This window comes from Xyrauchen texanus, chromosome 29, assembly GCF_025860055.1.
Source record: "Xyrauchen texanus isolate HMW12.3.18 chromosome 29, RBS_HiC_50CHRs, whole genome shotgun sequence".
Lineage (NCBI taxonomy): Eukaryota > Metazoa > Chordata > Actinopteri > Cypriniformes > Catostomidae > Xyrauchen > Xyrauchen texanus.
Window position 1 is genome coordinate 39,878,567 of NC_068304.1, and position 20,296 is coordinate 39,898,862.

The 20,296-nt window shown below is 39.7% G+C and overlaps 1 protein-coding gene across 2 annotated transcripts; it reads left to right on the forward strand.

The window, feature by feature from the left end:
• Nucleotides 1-1,107: 1,107 nt before the first annotated feature.
• LOC127622771 (transmembrane protein 53-like) lies at nt 1,108-17,045 on the forward strand. 2 transcript variants are annotated; one of them, XM_052096861.1, is made up of 3 exons: nt 1,108-1,160; nt 10,865-11,355; nt 12,589-17,045. In XM_052096861.1, exons 2-3 carry the CDS (start codon nt 10,878-10,880, stop codon nt 12,948-12,950), a joined length of 840 nt encoding a protein of 279 aa, XP_051952821.1. In that variant the 5' UTR covers nt 1,108-1,160; nt 10,865-10,877; the 3' UTR covers nt 12,951-17,045. The 2 variants fall into 2 exon arrangements, with proteins under 2 accessions (XP_051952821.1, XP_051952820.1); XM_052096860.1 differs by lacking the exon at nt 1,108-1,160 and adding an exon at nt 3,179-3,701.
• The last annotated feature ends 3,251 nt before the right edge of the window (nt 17,046-20,296 follow it).

Genomic DNA, 20,296 nt, shown 5'->3' on the forward strand with positions numbered 1-20,296 from the left:
CACGTCCATGACAGTAGCTGGGATATGTAGATATGTAGCTTAATTATATAACTAAATTAAGCTACAACACAATTAAGCCACGACACATTGTTGATTCATGTCTTGACTTAAAGCAGCGCTATGTAACTTTGTGCTCTCTAGCGACATCTGTGGTTGAAACTTGCAATTGCAAGCAATTTGTGGAATGTATATTTTATTTAATGGTGTTGAACATACCGCGACAGGCTGAAGAGGGCAGCAAAACAGCGCCATGATATGCCGAAAGGGGTTGCAGAAAAGGACAGCGACCCTAAAAAAGTTATTAATGACTAACTACTGATTACAACTTATAAAGTGTAATTAGACAACTGTACTAATTACTCTGTCTGAAAAGTAATTGCGATACTTATTACTAATTACTTTCTAAAACCCTGATCAACCTCGACCAGATGAAGAACACAAGGATGGACATGAAACTGTTCTTTTAATTATTTCAAATAAATCATGTAAAATCAAATAAATTATTCATGAACTGGCCAAAGAATTTAAAGGGGCGGCGTTAAATTACAAAACATACATTTTAATATTAGACGTTCAATTTCGATTTTATATTCACTATTGTTTAATATGGAATTATTCTGTAGTCTAGACAGTATTTAATGCAATTACATTAAAAGTAACTTGTAATTGCTGAAAAATTAAGAGTAATCCCTTACTTTACTTAGTAATGCATTACACCCAACACTAGTTGTGACTTAATTTCGTTAATTGCTTTGCTAATTTTGTTGGGCCACCATACAAAACACATTCCACACATACAAAAATTGCATATAAATACACAATTTGCACTTGTGATAAACTGTCAATAATTCCCAAATAATCCCAATAATAGGTATGTTTGTGTAATTGACCTTTATCACAGACTGTGATGACGCGTTTCCGCCTTATTGATCAGCGTTAATCTAGCTAACATTTTTATATTATATATATATATTTTTTTATATTGAGTGTGAATGTACATCATTATGCTTTGTGTTATATTACCCAGGAATGAGTGAAAATAAGCACGCCTTCAGTGAGCACGCGTGCACGCGCATGTTTCGGAGTGGCGCAGCGCGTGAACTCTGCTGGGCGCGTTCACGCCAGCATCTGAGTGCGCTCGCTCTGCTCGCCAGCAGCAGGTAAGAACTTAAAGAAGTGTAAATAACAGGCGTGTTTTATTTAAAAGAAGGGCTTAGTGACACTTTAGTTGACGACTAGATATCCGAAACGGTTTATATAAGTAATAAAATGCGGGATTGTTGTGTTTTGATGTCCATTTTAACTTTTAGTTTGCGTTGCTAATCTTACAGCTGGGCATGTCAACTGTCATGTAGTCTGTCTAAAACTGCTACAACCTGCTCAAAATCACTGAATATATCAGGAGAAAGTGGAACAAAATGTTATGAAAGTCATCTAAACACTCGTCTGAACCTGCGTTTTGCATTAGACATTTAAACATTCGTTTATTTTAGCGCTAATTCGGCTAATTGTGCTAGCAGCAAACTTAAATAATGCGAGAATAAATGTGATTTTCTGCATCCACATGCATCAGCTTTGAGTGATCAGGACTGGTTATGTTTAATTTTGGGACTGGGGTTTTGTTGAGGGTGGAAACATGAGAAGCGTTTGTTTGTTGACATCATTGACCTTGGCACAAACACACATAGTTGAAATATCTGAAGGTGAGCCGGTGCACGTTTTACATGTTTATTTGTAGTACACCTGATTCCGTCTGGGAAACATGACGGGATGTTCAGTTCTTAAGTTAATTACACATATACACACACACACACACACACACACACACACACACACGTTTGTTTTGCTGTACTTGTGAGGACGTCTCATAGACTTGCATGTATAAAATACATGCTAAAGCAGGCTAAAGATATATTCTGTCCCTTAAACCTAGCCCTCATTGAATCCTGTGCACTTCATTAGGTTTAAAGATAAACATAATTTAGATGATTTATGAACCTTTTTCTTTTTTTTAACTAGTGAGGACCAGCTACAATGTCCTCACAAATGGGTTCTGTAGCACTTTTGCTATAATTGTGAGGACATTTTAAACAATTTGGCACTCACAAGTATAGCAAAACATGTACACACTCACACACACACGCATGTATGTATGCTCACACGCGCTTACACACGCATACACTAACTCACTCACACTCACTCTCTCTCACAAAAACACGCTTGCACAAATACACACATACGTTCTCACTCAATCGCAAACTCAAACACACGCTCCTGCTTGCACACACACACACACACACACACACACACACACACACACACTCACGCTTTCTCTCTCACATGCATACACAAACACACTCACTCACACGCATACATGCTCACACACACATACACACAAATACACACACGTGCATTCTCACTCACACACTCAAACACAAACACACACGCTCATCCTTGCACACAAACAAATACACACTCTCGCACACAAATACACTCACTCTCTTTCTCTCTCTCTCACACACACACACATACACAAACAAACTCACTCACTCACGCATACGTGCTCACGAGCACGCACGCACGCACGCACACGCGCGTCATAAAGAGTGGTGGTGGTGTAGTAGGCTAAAGCACATAACTGGTAATCTGGTAATCAGAAGGTTGCTGGTTTGATCCCCACAGTCACCACCATTGGGCCTTTGAGTAAGACACTTAACTCCAGGTTGCTCCGGGGGGATTGTCCCTGTAATAAGTGCACTGTAAGTCACTTTGGATAAAAGCGTCTGCCAAATGCATACATGTAAACTCGCAAACAAACACTCACGCTCATGCTTGCACACAAACCAACACACACACGCTTGCTGGTTATACTATACATGTGAGGACATCTCATAGACTTGCATGTATTTTATAACAGGCTAAAGATATATTTTGTCCCCTAAACCAAACTCTAATGAAGTGCACAGGTTTCAAATAGATTTAAAGATAAACATAATTTAGATGATTTAACAGCCTTTTTTTAAACTACTGAGGACCAGCTAAAAGTTTCTCACAAGTCGGTTTTCTCAAGTTTTACTATATTTTTGAGGAATTTGGTCCTCGCAAGTATAGCTAAACCTATCACCCCCCCCCCCACACACACACACACACACACACACACATACACATTTCTCTCACTCACTCACTCACAGTTGAAATATATTTGCCAAGAATAATAATAGAAAAACAAGCAAGATCTTCTGCTGTTTGGTCCAGAGGAGAGCCGGTGCACGTTTTAGATGTATATTTGCAGTACACCTGATTACATCTTGGAAACATGATGGGACGTTCAGTTCTTAAGTTAATTACACAAACACAAACACAACGCACGCACACACACACACATAATCACAAACACACTCACTTTCTCTCTCTCTCTCACACACACACACACACACACACACACACACACACACACACACACACACACACACACACACACACAGTTTAAATAGTCGCAGATTATTTACATGTGTATATCATCAAACCCTCAAAGAACATTCAGTTCTTTAGTTAAACACACCCACTGACACACCCACACATATACACACTGTTTATAAAGTTTCAGAACTTTACCAAGAACATACAGGGATACAGACACAATATCTAATAGTGTTTGGTCCAGAAAAGAGCATGTGGAGCATCTTTTCCTCTCCAGACACGTAAGTAGAGCATTGATGAAACTGCACATCGCATGCAAATGGTGAATAATTAAGGCGACAAACAGCAATCTGTACTATAAACTGCTTAAACTGCCTGAATTAATTTAGTGTTAATGAATAGTGTGTTTGTGTACCTGCCACTAGGGCTGAAGCGATTAGTCGACGTAATCGACAACATCGACGATAAAAAACGTTGACAAAAATGTTTGTTGTTGAATAGTCATTTGATCTAATTTAACGCAAAACGAGATATTACGAACCTCTAATGATGCCGTGCGATAAATCTCACAGTCCAGATGCACTTTCCAAACAGCTTCAGGGGGTTTAAAAGGCAAATATATGTGTATCTTGTCTTTACTGCACTCGCAGAATTATAACCAAGTGAAAAAATACACGTATACACAAAATACACTTATATTTGCCTCTTAAAGCAAGTCTAAATATCTTATATTTTGCTTCTCAGGTAAATGTGTTTTTAAACGTGCTTACTAACAATAAAGAGGACAAAATCATCTTTTAAAAATACCTCTAAATTACATTCATTTTATTAAAGGGAAAAAATACTTGGATTTTTATTGTTTAATTAACAAATTTCACTGCAAAACAACCTCTTGTTATAAAGTGTTTTGTCTTGTTTTCCCCATTTCAAAATGTCTAAAAATAATAAGATATTTAGACTTGCTTTAAGAGACTGTATCTTAAATATACGTCTGCCAGTGCAGTAAAGACAGAATATACTCCTATTCGAAATATTTGTATTTATAAGTCTAAATATCTTATATGCTTCTTCTCAGGTAAATGTATCTTGTTTTAAGGATTTTTCGATATTGTAAAATATTTCAATATTAAAATTGATTAAATATTATATTCAAAATTCTCCGATAACAGTTTTTTCTTCAGCAGTATAGCTGCTAATGTAAATGTACTTAAGGAGTTTTAGATATTTATATTGGAAAACAAACCAAAAATGACAAATAAAAAAAAATTTGCTTTGTATAACGGCGAAGACTCTCGCACCTTTCTGTTCACTTGATTTCAATCCATCTTTAAATCACAAAAACAAACTCTTTCTTCATTATAGAGCTGCGTATTGCCGATTTTCTTCAGCATAAGATGCACACGTGACACTCGTATTATAATTCACTATGCACCTGCAATCACTATAAACTAAATCTAGCTGCAGCGAGCGCGCGCCAGTCTCCGCTCATCATCGCTGTTTTTCACGCGACTCATATAAGCGGCTCTGACCGCACAGACAAATGTATACAGTCTCTACCTTATTATTTGAACTTTATTAAAGAAGGCTTTAAATACAATATATAATGGCGCAGTTTTTCCTTTATAGACGCTCTGACAGGCAAGGTATGCTCTAGTGTTGTCACGGTACCAAAAGTTCAGTAGTCGGTACCAATACCAGTGAAATTTCACAGTACTCGATACCATTTTCGGTACCAAAGCAAAACACAAAAACCAGTCACTAAACACTCTTTTATTAACAAAGTCTACAAAACATCCGCAGCAGAACTAAGAACAGAAATATGCCATTGAGCAACACTTTCATTTAAATATATTATTTTTGAATTATAACAAAACTGAACAGTGTGCTTAAAGTATGTTTGAACACTTATAAGATTTGCTTCAACTTTTGCAACTTTTACTTTAAGTTTTTACAGAGTACTAAAGAAAATCCTAAATAAACAAGCACACAATAGAATGAATTAAACACAATTTCCAAACTAATGTGCAAAGTGCTCTCTTATTAATAAAGCTGCATATTGACATTTTTCTTCATGATAAGAAATGCACAGTGATGTATATATAGATAGATAGATGGATAGATAGAGATATATATATAGATATGATTAAATAAGTTCTAATCGAGCTGCATTAAGTGTGTGCGCTCGAGGGATGAGCGTCCCGTGACGGAGTCTCTCTCAGCCGGTGCAGTTTCAATCTCTCCCCCTGAGATCGGGACATTCACACGACTCATTGAAGAGGCACCGACCACACGGAGAAATGCCCGTTTCTGAGTTTATAGTTATTAACATGAGCAGCTTCTGTATTATTTGAACTTTAATAAAGCAATTTTACTGCATTTAAGATGTTTCCTTTAAAGAGCTCCGCCTCCGCTTATTCCACAACGGGACATGCTTCTGAATGTACTTTAATCATTCACTAATACTTTGGGATCTACATCAAATAAACTGAAAGTTTGGAGTGCATCTGTGATCGGTGTAATTCTGAACTGCTGCTCTCACGCGTCACCGTTACAGTTTAATGTGATTTCATGTTACGTTAAATGAGATCAAACGGCTATTCGACAACGAACATTTTTCTCATCAATTTTTTATTTTCGACGTTGTCGATAATGTCGACTAAACGTTTCAGCCCTAATACAAATGATAATATGCTTTTAAACTCACCTACTTTATTTGCTTGAATAAATCCGGGTGTCTTTCATCTGCTTCATTAAGTTTGATGTGTTTCCTCCTTTCGTCAGAAAATTGTGAAAGTAGCGTTTACAAACAGATTTTTGCTGATCTTTGATATTTCCCTTTTCATCAGCCTCAAATGCATATCATTTCCAAACTTGGCTTTTTCCACTTTTCATTTCGACATGATTCAGTTGAGGCTCCACCGCAGCAGCTTTGCTTTTTGCGAGCGTTCGAACGTTCCCGCCTCTGCGTGGGTACCGGGTAGACCCGGTACTCGGTACCCCGGTACCTTCAGAAATTCTGGTATCGTAAATAATTTTTGGTTTGAGTACTGACTTGGTACCGGGATACCGGGATTTTTGACAACACTATTATGCTCAAGAGGAACACCAGGTTCAGCTCCGCTTAATTTCACGACGACACTGCTTCTGTATTTACTTATATAGCATTTTTGTATTATAATACTCAGCGATCTACATCCCCTGAATCTGTGCAGAATGTTTGGAGTGTGTCTGGACTGTGTGCTGAAGTGCTGCTCTCCCGCGTCATCATTAGCATTTCAAAAGATACGAATACAAAGAATAATGTTGACTAATCGTTTCAGCCCTACATGTCACTGCATGTGGAACTTGCATTAAGCCCAAAAGATGTGCGAGTAGTTCGCTCAGTTATTTCACATTGCTTCATAAAAGTTTATTGCAAAAGATTTTCTGCTGAATTCAGCACGCTTGATGCAGCCACTTTAAAGTTGTCGTGTGTACATTTTCCGTGAAATGGCAGCCATGAAATATCACAACTGTGAGTTCAAGAATGGCAAAATTGAATATGCAGAGACAAAAAAACGGGCTGCTTGAAGACAGGCTGCGTGGACTGTGCTGATGTCAAAATATGTGTCACCAATGGGTACTTTGGTTTTAATTCGGGGGTTCCCAAATTTTTTTGCCTCTACCTATAATTGTTATTTTCTTTAATAATTGTATATTTATTTCAAGTCCAGGGCGTGCTCAGTGACTCCAGCCAGGTCTCCTAAGCAACCAAATTGTCCTTGTTGCTAGGGAGGGTAGAGTCACATGGGGTAACCTCCTCGTGGTCGCTATAATGTGGTTCTCGCTCTCTGTGGGGCATGTGGTGAGTTGTTCGTGGATCCCTTCGGATAATAGCGTGAAGCCTAAACACGCGCTACGTCTCCGCGGTAACGTGCTCAACAAGTCACATGATAAGATGCGCGGATTGACGGTCTCAGACGCGGAGGCAGCTGATATATTTCCTCCGCCACCCGGATTGAGGCAAATCACTACGCCACGTGGAATGCATTAGGAATTGGGCATTCCCAATTTGGGAGAAAAAGGAGAAAAATAAATGTATGTCATTTAATTTCTCGATATTGCCAAAAGTTACATTTTCAGTAAATAACAAAAATGGCTTAGCAACCATTAAAACCTGGGGTGGGAACGTGTCCCTCATACTTCTAAAGATATTTTTAGGAAATTAAATAATACATTTAAGTAATGTAACAGATTCAATACTAGCTTAGCTCAATCAAAAACATATGTGGCATAATGTAGATTACCATAACAATTATTTCGACTCGTCCCACCTTTTCTTAAAAAAAGAAATATTGGTTACAGTGAGACACAATGAACCCAGATTTGTGCTTTTTTTAAAGGAAAGGACGGACAAGTTGAAAAACATTTTTGTGGTTATCAACATTTTGCCACAATAGCTGTAATATTCTGGAATATTCCTTAAAGAGTTTCTGTTACCATGCACAGACATAGTAGCTAGCCCCTTAAACTTCAGCTTGAAGACCCAGCAGAAGCCTGTGCCAACCGGTCTGTTCAGCAGTGAACTGAACCAATGCACAAGTGACTGGTTAATGGTAAACAGCCAGAACCCTCTGCTTTTCAGGACTACTGGGCAAACAATGTAAGGACTCTAAGATTACTTCTTTACATCTCTCGAACTTATGTTGGGAAAACCCTGCTTGGATCTTTTAATATGGGTGTCGGAAAAATATGCGCTGCTTGCGTGCTGCTTCGACATACGGTGTGAAACAGGTTTACTGTAAATTTTAAACATGTATTTATTTACACCTGAGTATATCTGTGAAACAAAGGAACATTCAGTTCTTTAGTTAATTATGCACACATGAGCTGTTCAAGGGGCTGTTCACACCACCACCACCACCAGCTGTAAGGGGCTGTTTACTTTGAACACTTTGGCACCATCCTTTTGTTTTTCTTTGTAAACACACTAGACGAACGTCTTTGCTTCTCTTTGTTTTTGTTTATTCTGCATTTCGTGCAGGAGCGCTGTTTTGTTTATTTAATTAAAAAAGAAGCATATTCAGACACTTGCTTTCTGTTAAACTGTATTTGTTGCGGTGTGTCTAGCCTTTTTAGAAAGAATGCGATTGATCTGAAGTCATCGTCAGTGCTTGGCACAAATCCAAATTCACAGTTTTAGCATTTGAATGTGCATTGAATATTCTATATTCAAATTTAATTTGACAGCCCTAATGTACACATGTGTTCGTTTCCTGCAGTTCAAATCTTTCCTATGTTGACATTGACCTTTGAGTCCACACATAGTTAAACTACTGTTTCTTAATCCTACTTGAGGCCCTGCAACACTTAACATTTTGTGTCTCTTACGCTACCAAAGGACTGTAACCTTTCTTAAGTTGTTTTCACACCTTGCTTGCATGGAGCGTTTATTTCAGAACCTGGTGTGATTTCTTCCTTAGTTTGGGTCGTTTACGTATATATGAACACAACAGTCACTCTCGGATTCACACCAAAATAATCAATCCTTGACATGCATGTGACTTAAGTTTTGAAATTTGAGAAAATGCAACATCTTAAAAAATGTTAGTGCCTGTTTAAAACTACATGACGAAAACGAACAGCAGGTGAAAAGTCCTTTTAAACCTTTAGGTTTGGATCATTGGAAACAGTGTATTGGTTAGCTTGGATCACATGTGCCTTGTAATCCATTATAATTCACTATATGGCCAAAAGCACTGTATGTGGAAACCCTCTTCTATTTAATGGATTTGACCAATCCAGTTGTTTTTGTAAGGACATATCTTGATGCTACACTATACAATGAAATTCAGACTTTTCATACTTTTAAAAACCCATTGTGACAGGGCGGAGGGCGGGGCTGGGTCGTGATTATACACACCCGGTCCCTTATCTTAATTAAGCCTCCGAGAGGGACAAAGGACGACTGCGGAAGGTGGTGCGACGAGAGAGAGAGTGAGTTTATGGTCAGCTGACCCTCTGCCCTGTCACACCCATCAGTTTGGGGAGGGCCCAGTGGTTGGTCTGGTGTGGACCTGAAGTGAACACCCTTGCGATGAATTGGAATGCTGATTGAGCGAGACCCCATTGTAATTGCCTGATATTACTGATACTCATGTTTGTGAAAGGGAGCTCCCACAGTCATCATCAAACATCAAGTGGAAAGACTTCCCTGTGCAAGTTGATCAAGCAGCAAAGGGAAGGATTGATGCCCATGCTTTTGAAAATGAAATAATTAACAATATGCAACAGTGTTTAGGTCAGACACTGACGTTGGCTGATGTGGCATGGGTCACTGTTAACATTCTAGTTCATCCTAAGGGGCTGGATTTGGTGGGTGTCAGGTAAGGAAGGCGTACAACAAAGTGTTGTAGGGGCTTAGAAGCAGGATTGAGAAATATGAGTTTAAATGGAGTCAGATTACTAAAACTAATGTAAGAAAACTGCAATTTATAATGCTTTCAGAGGACTAGATAACGTTTTCTTATGCTGGTTATTCTCATTACAGGACACGTGACGCAAATCTCGTTATCAGCAGAGTGCTCGAGCGCTGATTGCACACAGGATGCTCGACATTTTTTTTTGCACTAATTAGTAGCCCCATTAGGTGGCAACACTCACATTTGAGTCATTGTTGTCAAATAATTGCTGGAAGATGTAATCACAGTAATCGCCAGTAAACAATAGGAGAAGGTAGAAGCAACATCAGCGGATTGTGCACTTCAAGAGCACAGTTGTGGGGAGGCCAGGAGATACCTGCACTTTTATAACTCCAGTCTGAAGGACTTTAAAGACATCTTTGAGTCTAAATTCCTGAAGAGATATACGGTGTCTCATAGTAGTCAAAGCGTGCATGCGCCAAATACATGGGCAGTGTATGCACGCTGTCACATGGAGTATACTTTGACAGGCTCGCATTCGAAGATACTGAGCGTTCACGTCAAAATCGAAGTATACTTTGGACTTAACGTCCCAAATATACTTTGGTTTTCTGCGTGCATATACGTCATACACTCTGTGCACACTACACATTTTTCAGAATTCGTACAGTTTACGGGAACACAGTCTGCCTCTTTGTTAGAGTATGTGCCTGCCATTGACTCTAAAGAGTATCACAAAGCATTCGTAGTGCACTCTTGTCTAACGTGTCCATAGTGCTCGATTGCACCCAAAATGGAACAGCATGCAAAAAAAATTATTTATAACCTAGCTTAAGTGGAATGACAACGTATATTAATGGGCCAATCGGGGATCATTACGTGTGAATGCCAGTCACTTTAGGTATGATCTACTTAAAAGCATCATATCTTAAACTCTCGGTTCAATGTTGAGGTAGTTCATTTGGTGTTATTGTAGTTGGATGGACCCAACTCCAACATTTTAAAAGTTAAACTGCTGTTCTTTCAACTGTGTTTCTCTTTAGCTCACAGGCAGTCATGCTCTCTAAATTTGCCACCATGGCTGGGGTTACTGCTCACAAGATCAGCAAACACATCACCTTCTTCATAAATGACATTGCAGGGACTCCTGCCTCTGCCTTTCCACCTGGTCAGCCTAAACCTGTGTTACTGTTGATGCCGTGGCTGGGCTCCAAACCGCATGCCATTGCAAAGTACTGTGAGATTTACTTTCGCACTGGCTTTGATGTGCTCGTCGTGGAAAGTGAGATAAGCCAGTTCCTGTGGCCTCGCTGGGGGCTGGAGTACGGTGGCCATGTGCTGGAGTTATTAGAGAGTGAGCGCTTCTCTCAGCGCCCCCTTCTGGTCCATGCCTTCTCCATAGGGGGATACACATTCTGTCAGGTGCTCATTCATGTGGCCAAAGACACCCAGCGTTATCAAGGCCTGACAAACAGGATCAGAGGTCAAATCTACGACAGCCTTGTCATTGGTTCACTGGAGCATATGGCCGTTGGTATGTAGAGACAGTAATGTGTGTTTATTTATATACTGTACCTTCCGGTTTGCACTGGTTGCGCATAGAGGTGGCCGCTGTGACAAATCTTATATCACAGTTTGATTAATTAAATATTATAGTAACAGTATTTTACTGGAAATTCAAGAACTAAACTGCTTCATGTTACACCACTTAATTACAAGTTCTTTCTCAATTTGTCTTTTTCATGACACATCCCACTTAATTATTGCATTACTCAATGTTTTATCGTTACTCTCAAATGTAAATATGTAAATGTCTAGCTTTAGTGAACGCCATCCATCCATCCCGATTTCAGTCCTGTCCCATCCATCCATCCGATTTCAGTCCAGTCCCATCCATCCATCCCGATTTCAGTCCAGTCCCATCCATCCCGATTTCAGTCCTGTCCCTTCCATCCATCCATCCATCCCGATTTCAGTCCTGTCCCATCCATCCATCATCCCGATTTCAGTCCAGTCCCATCCATCCATCCATCCCGATTTCATTCCAGTCCCATCCGCCCATCCATCCATCATAATAGCTTCTGTATAGGAAAATACAGTACTATGATTATTAATAGGTACAAACAACTTAAGGAGAGTTTATATTCATGGCGAACTATTTTATTATGCCTAGTCTACTTAGTTGCTGTGACTGGGGAAAGTAATGTTCGTGCTGAATCGTTACATGTTAGCTGCTTTCAAAGAAAGATAGACTTAGTAGTACTCATTAATATTGGTAAACTTGTTAAAGTGACTTTACCGGGAAAAACTCTTTAATAAACACTATCAATCAGAATGGTAATCACAATATATTTGGGTAATGTTCGATTCAGTAAAGCATGACAACCATTATAAACTTCCACAATATGTAGCAGTTAGTGAGTTATTGGCTTCAAACCAAGGAACTCAAACTTTAGCCCCACCCTAACTTCCACCTTTGGACCTGAAACTGCTGGCTCTGCAGATTAATACATCTCGAACACCATTCCAACCACCTTATCAATTGCCTAGCATCATCCTAGCAACCACATAGCTTTCAACCCTCTAATATCTTCAAACTAAATTTGATTACTTACAATTCAAACCCTAAATAATATTCAGACTTCAAGGCTTTCTTTCAATGTTCAGCTTCTTTGTCAAGTCAGCATTCAAAGTTCTCGTTTTCAACATTCTCTTTGATCTTTTGTCATTATTTTGTGTGGGATGCCGTTTTGTTTTTTTTCTCCAGGATTGGGTAAGACAATGTTCCCTCGGTTGGAAGGTCTCGTGAGGAGGGCCAGCCTACTGTACTTCCGTGCCTTTGAACACCAGACAGTCGACTATTTCAACACTGGAATCAATGTGTTCAGGAACACTCCTTTGATGGCGCCTGCTCTTTTTTTCTTCTCGGAGAACGATGCACTGTGCGACTACCAGAGCTTGGAGAATGTGGTGGATTTTTGGAGGAATCGAGGCATAATTGTGGAGAGCAAGAAATGGAAGAAGTCTATTCATGCAGGTCATCTGCGTACTCACCCTCAGGAATACCTGTCCACCCTGGAGAACTTTGTGCAGTCCCTCAACATGGTGCCTCTGAAGGCCAAAATGTGAATGTAGGATTCTGACTTTCACTCGAAACCTTTAAGGAATAGTTCACCCCAAAATGATTTACTCGCCCTGTAGTGTTGCACCAAAACTGTATGACTTTGTCAAATCTTCAGATGTCTTTGCCCTATAATGAATGTGAATAGTGACTCCGAGCTATCCATTTCCAAAAAGGAAAAAGCAAATAAACCATAAAACCTCAGTAAAAGTAGGACTTGTGCACTTTATTCCAAGTCTTCTGAAGCCATACAATCAGAATGGAATCCTTATTTTTGGGTGAACTGTCCCTTTAAACATCAAGTTAGCCCGAAGTGCCTGATTTTATTTCTAAATAAATGTTAGTATTTTATGTTCTTGTTTCAAATGGTACTAGATCAGCTTGCCGCAGTCTGGCAATATTGGAGTGTTCGTCAACCCTCTCCAGTCTTTCCAAATATATGCATTAACTACATACTATCATTTCCATCCAAATACACATATATCCTGTCTACAAGAGGAATCTGAATGAATGACGACCATAGCACTGTTGATGAATTAATAATGAATTATTGTACTTTATACAGTCTATGGACACTTATCCTTTTGGTTGATTGCACTTGTAAAGAAGCTGCTGTTTAAGAAGTGTATAAAGGTCAGAGCTTCTTTTGTAATACATGAGTTTATACAATCATTTTGTATTAGATGTTTGTTGTAAACACTTCATAAAAGAACAGCTTTAACAGAAGGTGTTTAAAAGACCCGTTTGTAATAAATCACACTAAATGGTCTGCACTTATAAAGTGCCTTTTTAACCTTATTCAAAGCACTTTACACTGTGACTCATTCACCCATTCACACACACACTGATTCACACTCATACACCAATGATAGCAGAGATGCCACGCAAGGTGCTAGCTTGCCATTGGGAGCAACTTGGGGTTCAGTGTCTTGCCCAAGGACACTTCGGTATGTGGAGTCACGTGGGCCGGGAATCAAACCGCCAAACCTGCGATTAATGGCCAACCCGCTCTACCACCTGAGCCACTCATCATCAAAATCATCAATTATGTTAGATGTTGCTATTAGCTTGAATACACTTGGGTAATTTATATGTATCTAAATGGTAACTTTAGCAGTACCTCTAACCACTCTTTCCGTGGCAAAGATGACTTGACATTATTTCCAAACGTAGAAACAAGTGTACAATACAAGTCTATAACAAAACTTAAGATTTTACAATGTACTTTTTGACACAATCGTGGTAATCCTATGCACTTGTTGTGGTTGTAACAGATTTGGATGAAATACAGGTGGATTAAGTATGAAGAAAGGAATTTATTTTGTTCATACAATAATGTTTTTTGTTGTTTTGCAAAAGTCTTAGCCTGTCTTGTGACTTCAGAAATTCATGTTGCATGTAGAAAAATGGGCGGGAATGTGGTGAAATAAATAATTTTTGTTTAGAGTCTAAAGGAAAACCATATGTTCAATTAAACAGTGTTACAGTACTGGTTAAAGATGTAGTTGTGTTGGTTGTCATGCATCTAATAGGTTGCTTTTCAGTAACTGCAAGTTTATTAAACTATAGTACGTTGCCTCAGGATTCCACGTAGAACCCTGAAAAAACAATGTCCATCACTGGTGACTTGTGTCACTTGGTGCCATTTCTAGAAGTGGGCAAAGGGTCGGCCATGTTTTTCTGTATTTTCAATCAATGTGAAGTGTTATGGGAAGGTCATTCACACATTGCAAGGATGCTGTGGATATACTGGGATGCTTATTTGATTTGGCAGCACACTTTGATTCTTGTGAAGTTACAGAGGGCAGCGAAAGTACATAAAATGCCTCCGACTGGCCATTTTTGCACACAAAATAATAAGGCCTTCCCTGATGTTTCAGGAACAGAACAGACTACAGCATATTTCATGTAAAAGTTCAATGCATTTCATTACTTAATGTACTGCGCCCCTGTAGAGCTGTTACACAGTTTATGGGTTCGGCAATGGTGCACAAACATGAAATTGAAAATTATTATAATTACAATCAGAAGCTAGAACTAATGGTCAGGGTTTGACTCATTAAGGGATGGATACGAACCAGAATTAAAGGGATAATTTAGGGTTGCACTGCTGTGCAAGTACATTGTGAATAGACAGTGAGATGCAATTTGAACGTGTATTGGGAAAGTTATAATCGCATCAAACTGCTTGTCAAACCCTCGCCTCCTGTATTTTACTTTCAGGACAGAACTGTCAACCTTGCTGTTTGGGGGACTTATGGCAATTTTCCACGGCGTGTTACGGTTCGACTCGCCTCAACTCGACTCGCTTTACTTTTCTAAGCTTGCATTTCCACTGCAGTTTAGTGCCATCTCAACATGGGTGGGATTGTAGGCTGATCGTCATAGTTACTCCGCCTCTACTGCCGTGACATCATCTTAAACATGACTGTTAGCTGTTAGCGACTAGCTCATTGTGCTGCATAAAGCAGTTGTTGCGTGGGTTCAATTGGTCTGGTTGTTTTAGAAGCTTCCAGTAGCTGCTCAACTAAATAAAGTGAAGCTTTCTAACAGAGTATAGAGTTAACGTAACAAAACGCCCCATCCTCCATCGTGGATCAACGCCAGTCCAGCGCACTCTCCCTCCCATTGCTCGCCGGTCTAGATAGCGTCCATTTGGTTGAACCACTTCCACTTTTCCTTGATGGTTCTGTGGTCACTTTTAAGTGTTTTTTCTTTCCCCTACACTGTTGGTCATAATCAGAATCAGAAAAAGCTTTATTGCCAAGTAAGTTTTTTATGCATACATGGAATTTGTTTTGTGCGTGTCACACAATCTCTAAATATATGAAACAAGTTAAAATATAAATATGTCCACACAGTATCAATTAAAAGTAAGAATCAAATAAGAGAGAGCTGAGTAGTACAGTGGAATGTAGAGCCAGAGGTGGAGTGTGGAGAGTGTCAGGGTGTTTACCGGGCATTGTTGATAAGGCAAGTGGCGGATGGGAAGAAACTGTTCTTGTGGCATGAGGTTTTTGTTCTGATATGACACTGCTATCGCTGTCGCTAACTTTAAAACTAGCGGGTTGATGTCGTGTGTCGGAAATCCAGTGACGCCTGTAGTGACGATTCTCCCTGACCAATCAGTGATCTGAAGGATTTTGATGTCACATTTAGTATCGGCTCGGCTCACTTGGAACCTCGACTGAGGTGGTGCTAAAAAAGTATCAGGTACCAGCTGCTATCCACAGTGGAAAACCCCAAAAAAGCGAGAAGAGTCGAGTTGTACCGTGCAGTGGAAAAGCCCCATTAGATCTCTGTCTTAGTGAGTATTGGTGACTAACTTCAGTACTAACACACACATACACTCAAGAACACATTTGAGCCTATTTTCAATGCTATAGCACACAATACTAAACTGGGCATTTTTTAATAAATTAATAAAAAGTTAAACATTTAGGTTTATTTTTCATTCAATTTTGTTCTAGATAAGTTTCATTCAATTTAAAAAAATGTTTTTAATTTTGCACCAAAAATTTATAAAAATTTTAGTAATGGTAATTATTGGGGTATTCCGACAAGTTGGTGCCGTAAGTCCCCGATGCAAGTTATGGTATTTTTATTAATGATTCATTTCTAACCAATTACATTTTCAATATGCTTGTTTAAAAAGAATGAAGACTTTTGATAGTATCAAGCAATGCTTTGGGCCTAAAAGTCAAACTTTAAATAATATAAATAATTGTAATTTATTGGACTAATGTCATTTCCCAATGTCCCCAGAGTTGCTTCTGAATCATCTTTGGAAAAAATTTGGGCTAAACAATTACATTTCTGTTTATATATACTGTTATATTTATGTATTAATTTGTTGTAATTTGGTAAATGTGCCATTAACATTGAAAGTGGATGATTTTATGTATGCATTGACTTACATGTCATGATACTATAAACTTTAATCAATGATCTATTATATAAAACAATGTCAAGCCACTCAGCGAGAGCTGGAGTTATCTGAAATGTGTACCTCTTTTGTTTTACTAATGTCATATATGGTCAAACAATGTGTTTTTATTAGTCATTTTAAAATGTCAATATATTTGTCAACAAAAATAAATTGATCATTATAAGTTAACAAATGTGTTTGCTGTTATTCACAGAACAAGCTGTAGCTCATTTTATCCACTGACTGGGCACCTTCTTAACTCTGTACAAGCACATACGTTGGAAAACCATGAATATGCAATCAAATGCATTTTAGCAGTGTTTTCTCAGATTTGTGCATTGGTGATCCAATACTGTACATGTTCAAATCTGTCAGTTTGTTAATGTTTGATTAGGACAAATGTTGAGTATTGAAGTTATTCTGGAATTGCTGAGTGTGCCCAATAATTCTCTACAAGTCAAAGGACTGAATAACCCCAGTGTGCCATCAAACTCAAAAACCTGAAATATATTTAAACATGCAATAAGCTCATATTGTGTGATTGGTCAATATCGTAGATGTTTTGATCTTTATTTCAACGTCAAGATGTCGGGTTAAAATAAGTAATGTGAAAGTATTACCGTACTGTGTAATGGGGCGGTTCCAGGCTTCTTAACAGAAGTTCCTCCCTTCGCAAATCTTTTTGTCTTTTTCATTTTTGTTTTTTCGATCATTTTGGCTGTTTTGATGCCAACGATGTGTATGTTTGGGGTAATTCTATATATATATACTATCCAAATATACCAGGTAATGACTCAATATGGCGCCGAGTATGGCTGCTGCGTTGCGAGCTCCGTTACAACACTGCGGTTTATTGTTTGTTTTGTTTACAGTTCTTTGTTTTTTTGTCTTGGATGTTGTCTGCCTTATTGTTTACGGACAGACAAACGCTTTTGGACATTGGTTCTATAATTACACATCGAAAACCGGACTTCAAATTCCTTAATGCCGACCGCTGTTTACAAACACGCCGGGCGGAGCCCTTTGTCTGGGCTGCCCGCCGCGAAACGCAGAAGGAAAAGAGGAAAACGAGCCGGCGTTCTCATCAGAGTAAGACGTCGTGCAAATCGACCCCCGCTACCCAGTATACTACTGGCAAATGTTCAGTCTCGGGACAACAAGCTCTGCGAGCTGAGAGCGCGGATCTCTTTCCAACGAGAGACGAGAGATTGCTGTGTTATCTGCCTTACAGAAACCTGGCTGGCTGCGGAGATTCCAGACTCGGCCATCGAAATCACTGGCTTTTCTGTGCACCGAGCGGACAGAGCAAAAGACCTCTCCGGTAAAAGCAGAGGTGGTGGTGTGTGTTTTATGATCAACAAATCATGGTGTGATCAGAGGAACGTACATTTCATCAAGTCTTTCTGCTGTCCTGATCTGGAATATCTCATGCTTCTGTGTCGACCATTCTGGCTACCGAAGGAATTCACAGCGGTCATCATCACAGCTGTGTACATCCCCCCCACATGCCGACACAGACCGGGCACTCAGGGAACTGTATGGGAGTATAAGTGAGCAGCAAACCGCGCACCCTGAGGCTGCGTTCATTGTTGCCGGGGACTTTAACAAAGCCAACTTCAAAACAATCACTCCAAAATACCACCAACACAAAGTTCAACACACGAGGGGACCGGGTTTTAGACCATTGTTACTCTCCTTTCCGGGATGGCTACAAATCCCTCCCCCGCCCCCCATTTGGCAAATCGGACCATTCTTCCGTTCTACTTCTACCTGCTTACAGGCAGAAACTAAAACGGGAAGCACCCACCCTCAGAACGATCCAGTGCTGGTCGGACCAATCAGACTCTGCGCTACAAGACTGTTTTGATCACGCGGACTGGGAGATGTTCCGGTCCGCCTCTGATGACGACATCGAGGTTTACGCTGACAGCGTAACGTGTTTCATCAGGAAGTGCGTAGAGGACGTTGTTCCGACCAAAACTATCCGGATATACCCCAACCAGAAACCATGGGTTAACGGCGATGTTCGCGCGGCACTCATTGCGCGGACCTTCGCTTTGAATTCTTCTAACATGGAGGAGCGTAAACAAGCCAGTTATGCCCTCCGTAACACTATCAGTGAAGCCAAACGCCAGTACAGGAACAAACTTGAAGGTCAGTTCAACATCACTGACTCCAGAAGTATGTGGCAGGGAATTAACACAATCACGGACTACAAACGGAATAAAGTTTCCACCATGAACACCGCTGCATCTCTCCCGGACGAACTTAATACATTTTATGCTCGTTTCGAGGACAACACCACCGCCCTCGCGGAGAGAGCACTCGCGGCTGACGCTTCAGAGGTCGATTCGCTCTCCGTCTCTGTTGTGGATGTAACCCGATCCTTCCGACGGGTGAACATCCGTAAAGCTGCGGGTCCAGACGGCATTCCGGGCCGCGTCATCAGGGCGTGCCCGAATCAACTGGCTGGTGTTTTTACGGACATTTTCAATCTGTCCCTCTCCCTGTCTGTAGTCCCCACATGCTTCAAAACATCAACCATTGTGCCTGTACCAAAGCAAGCCACACTCACTTGCTTAAATGACTGGCGTCCTGTTGCTCTGACCCCCATCATCAGCAAATGCTTCGAGAGGTTAATCAGAGATCACATCTGCTCTGTTCTGCCCCCCTCTTTGGACCCATTGCAGTTTGCCTACCGCAACAACCGCTCCACCGATGATGCTGTTGCATCTACAATACACACTGCTCTCTCCCATCTGGAAAAAAGGAACACATATGTGAGAATGCTGTTTGTAGACTACAGCCGACTACATGACAGCTTCTTCCCCCAAGCAATCAGACTGTTGAACACTTGATCTATCAGGATCAATAATTAACATTGCACTTTATTCAGCTGTAATCTCACACTGGACTGTCAACATATTCTCCTCAATATACTACTTCATATATATATATACACATATATATTTCATATACTCCCACTTATTGTATTGCATATTGTGTATTCTATATTGTATTCTATATTGTGTGTATTGTATATAATTATTGTGTTGTGTAAGTATGTGTACATATGATATGTAAATTGTGTTGTGTAAGTATGTTGTTTATTGTAATTGGTCTATGTCTCGTCACCGTCATGACTGCTATGTTGCTCGGAACTGCACACAAGAATTTCACCTACTGTTGCACTTGTGTACATGGTAGTGTGACAATAAAGTGATTTGATTGATTTGATTCTGATATTTCAACCTCAGTTCCTATAATACACTGTGTACACACAATAGTCACACTCGGGACCTTCAGGACAAAAATTTCCCCATTGAAACCCATTAAAACTGCAATAATTGATCCCAGTGACATTAAACCATAAAATCATGATTTCTATGATATTACGTTTTCATTCTGGAGCCCTGGCTTTAAAAG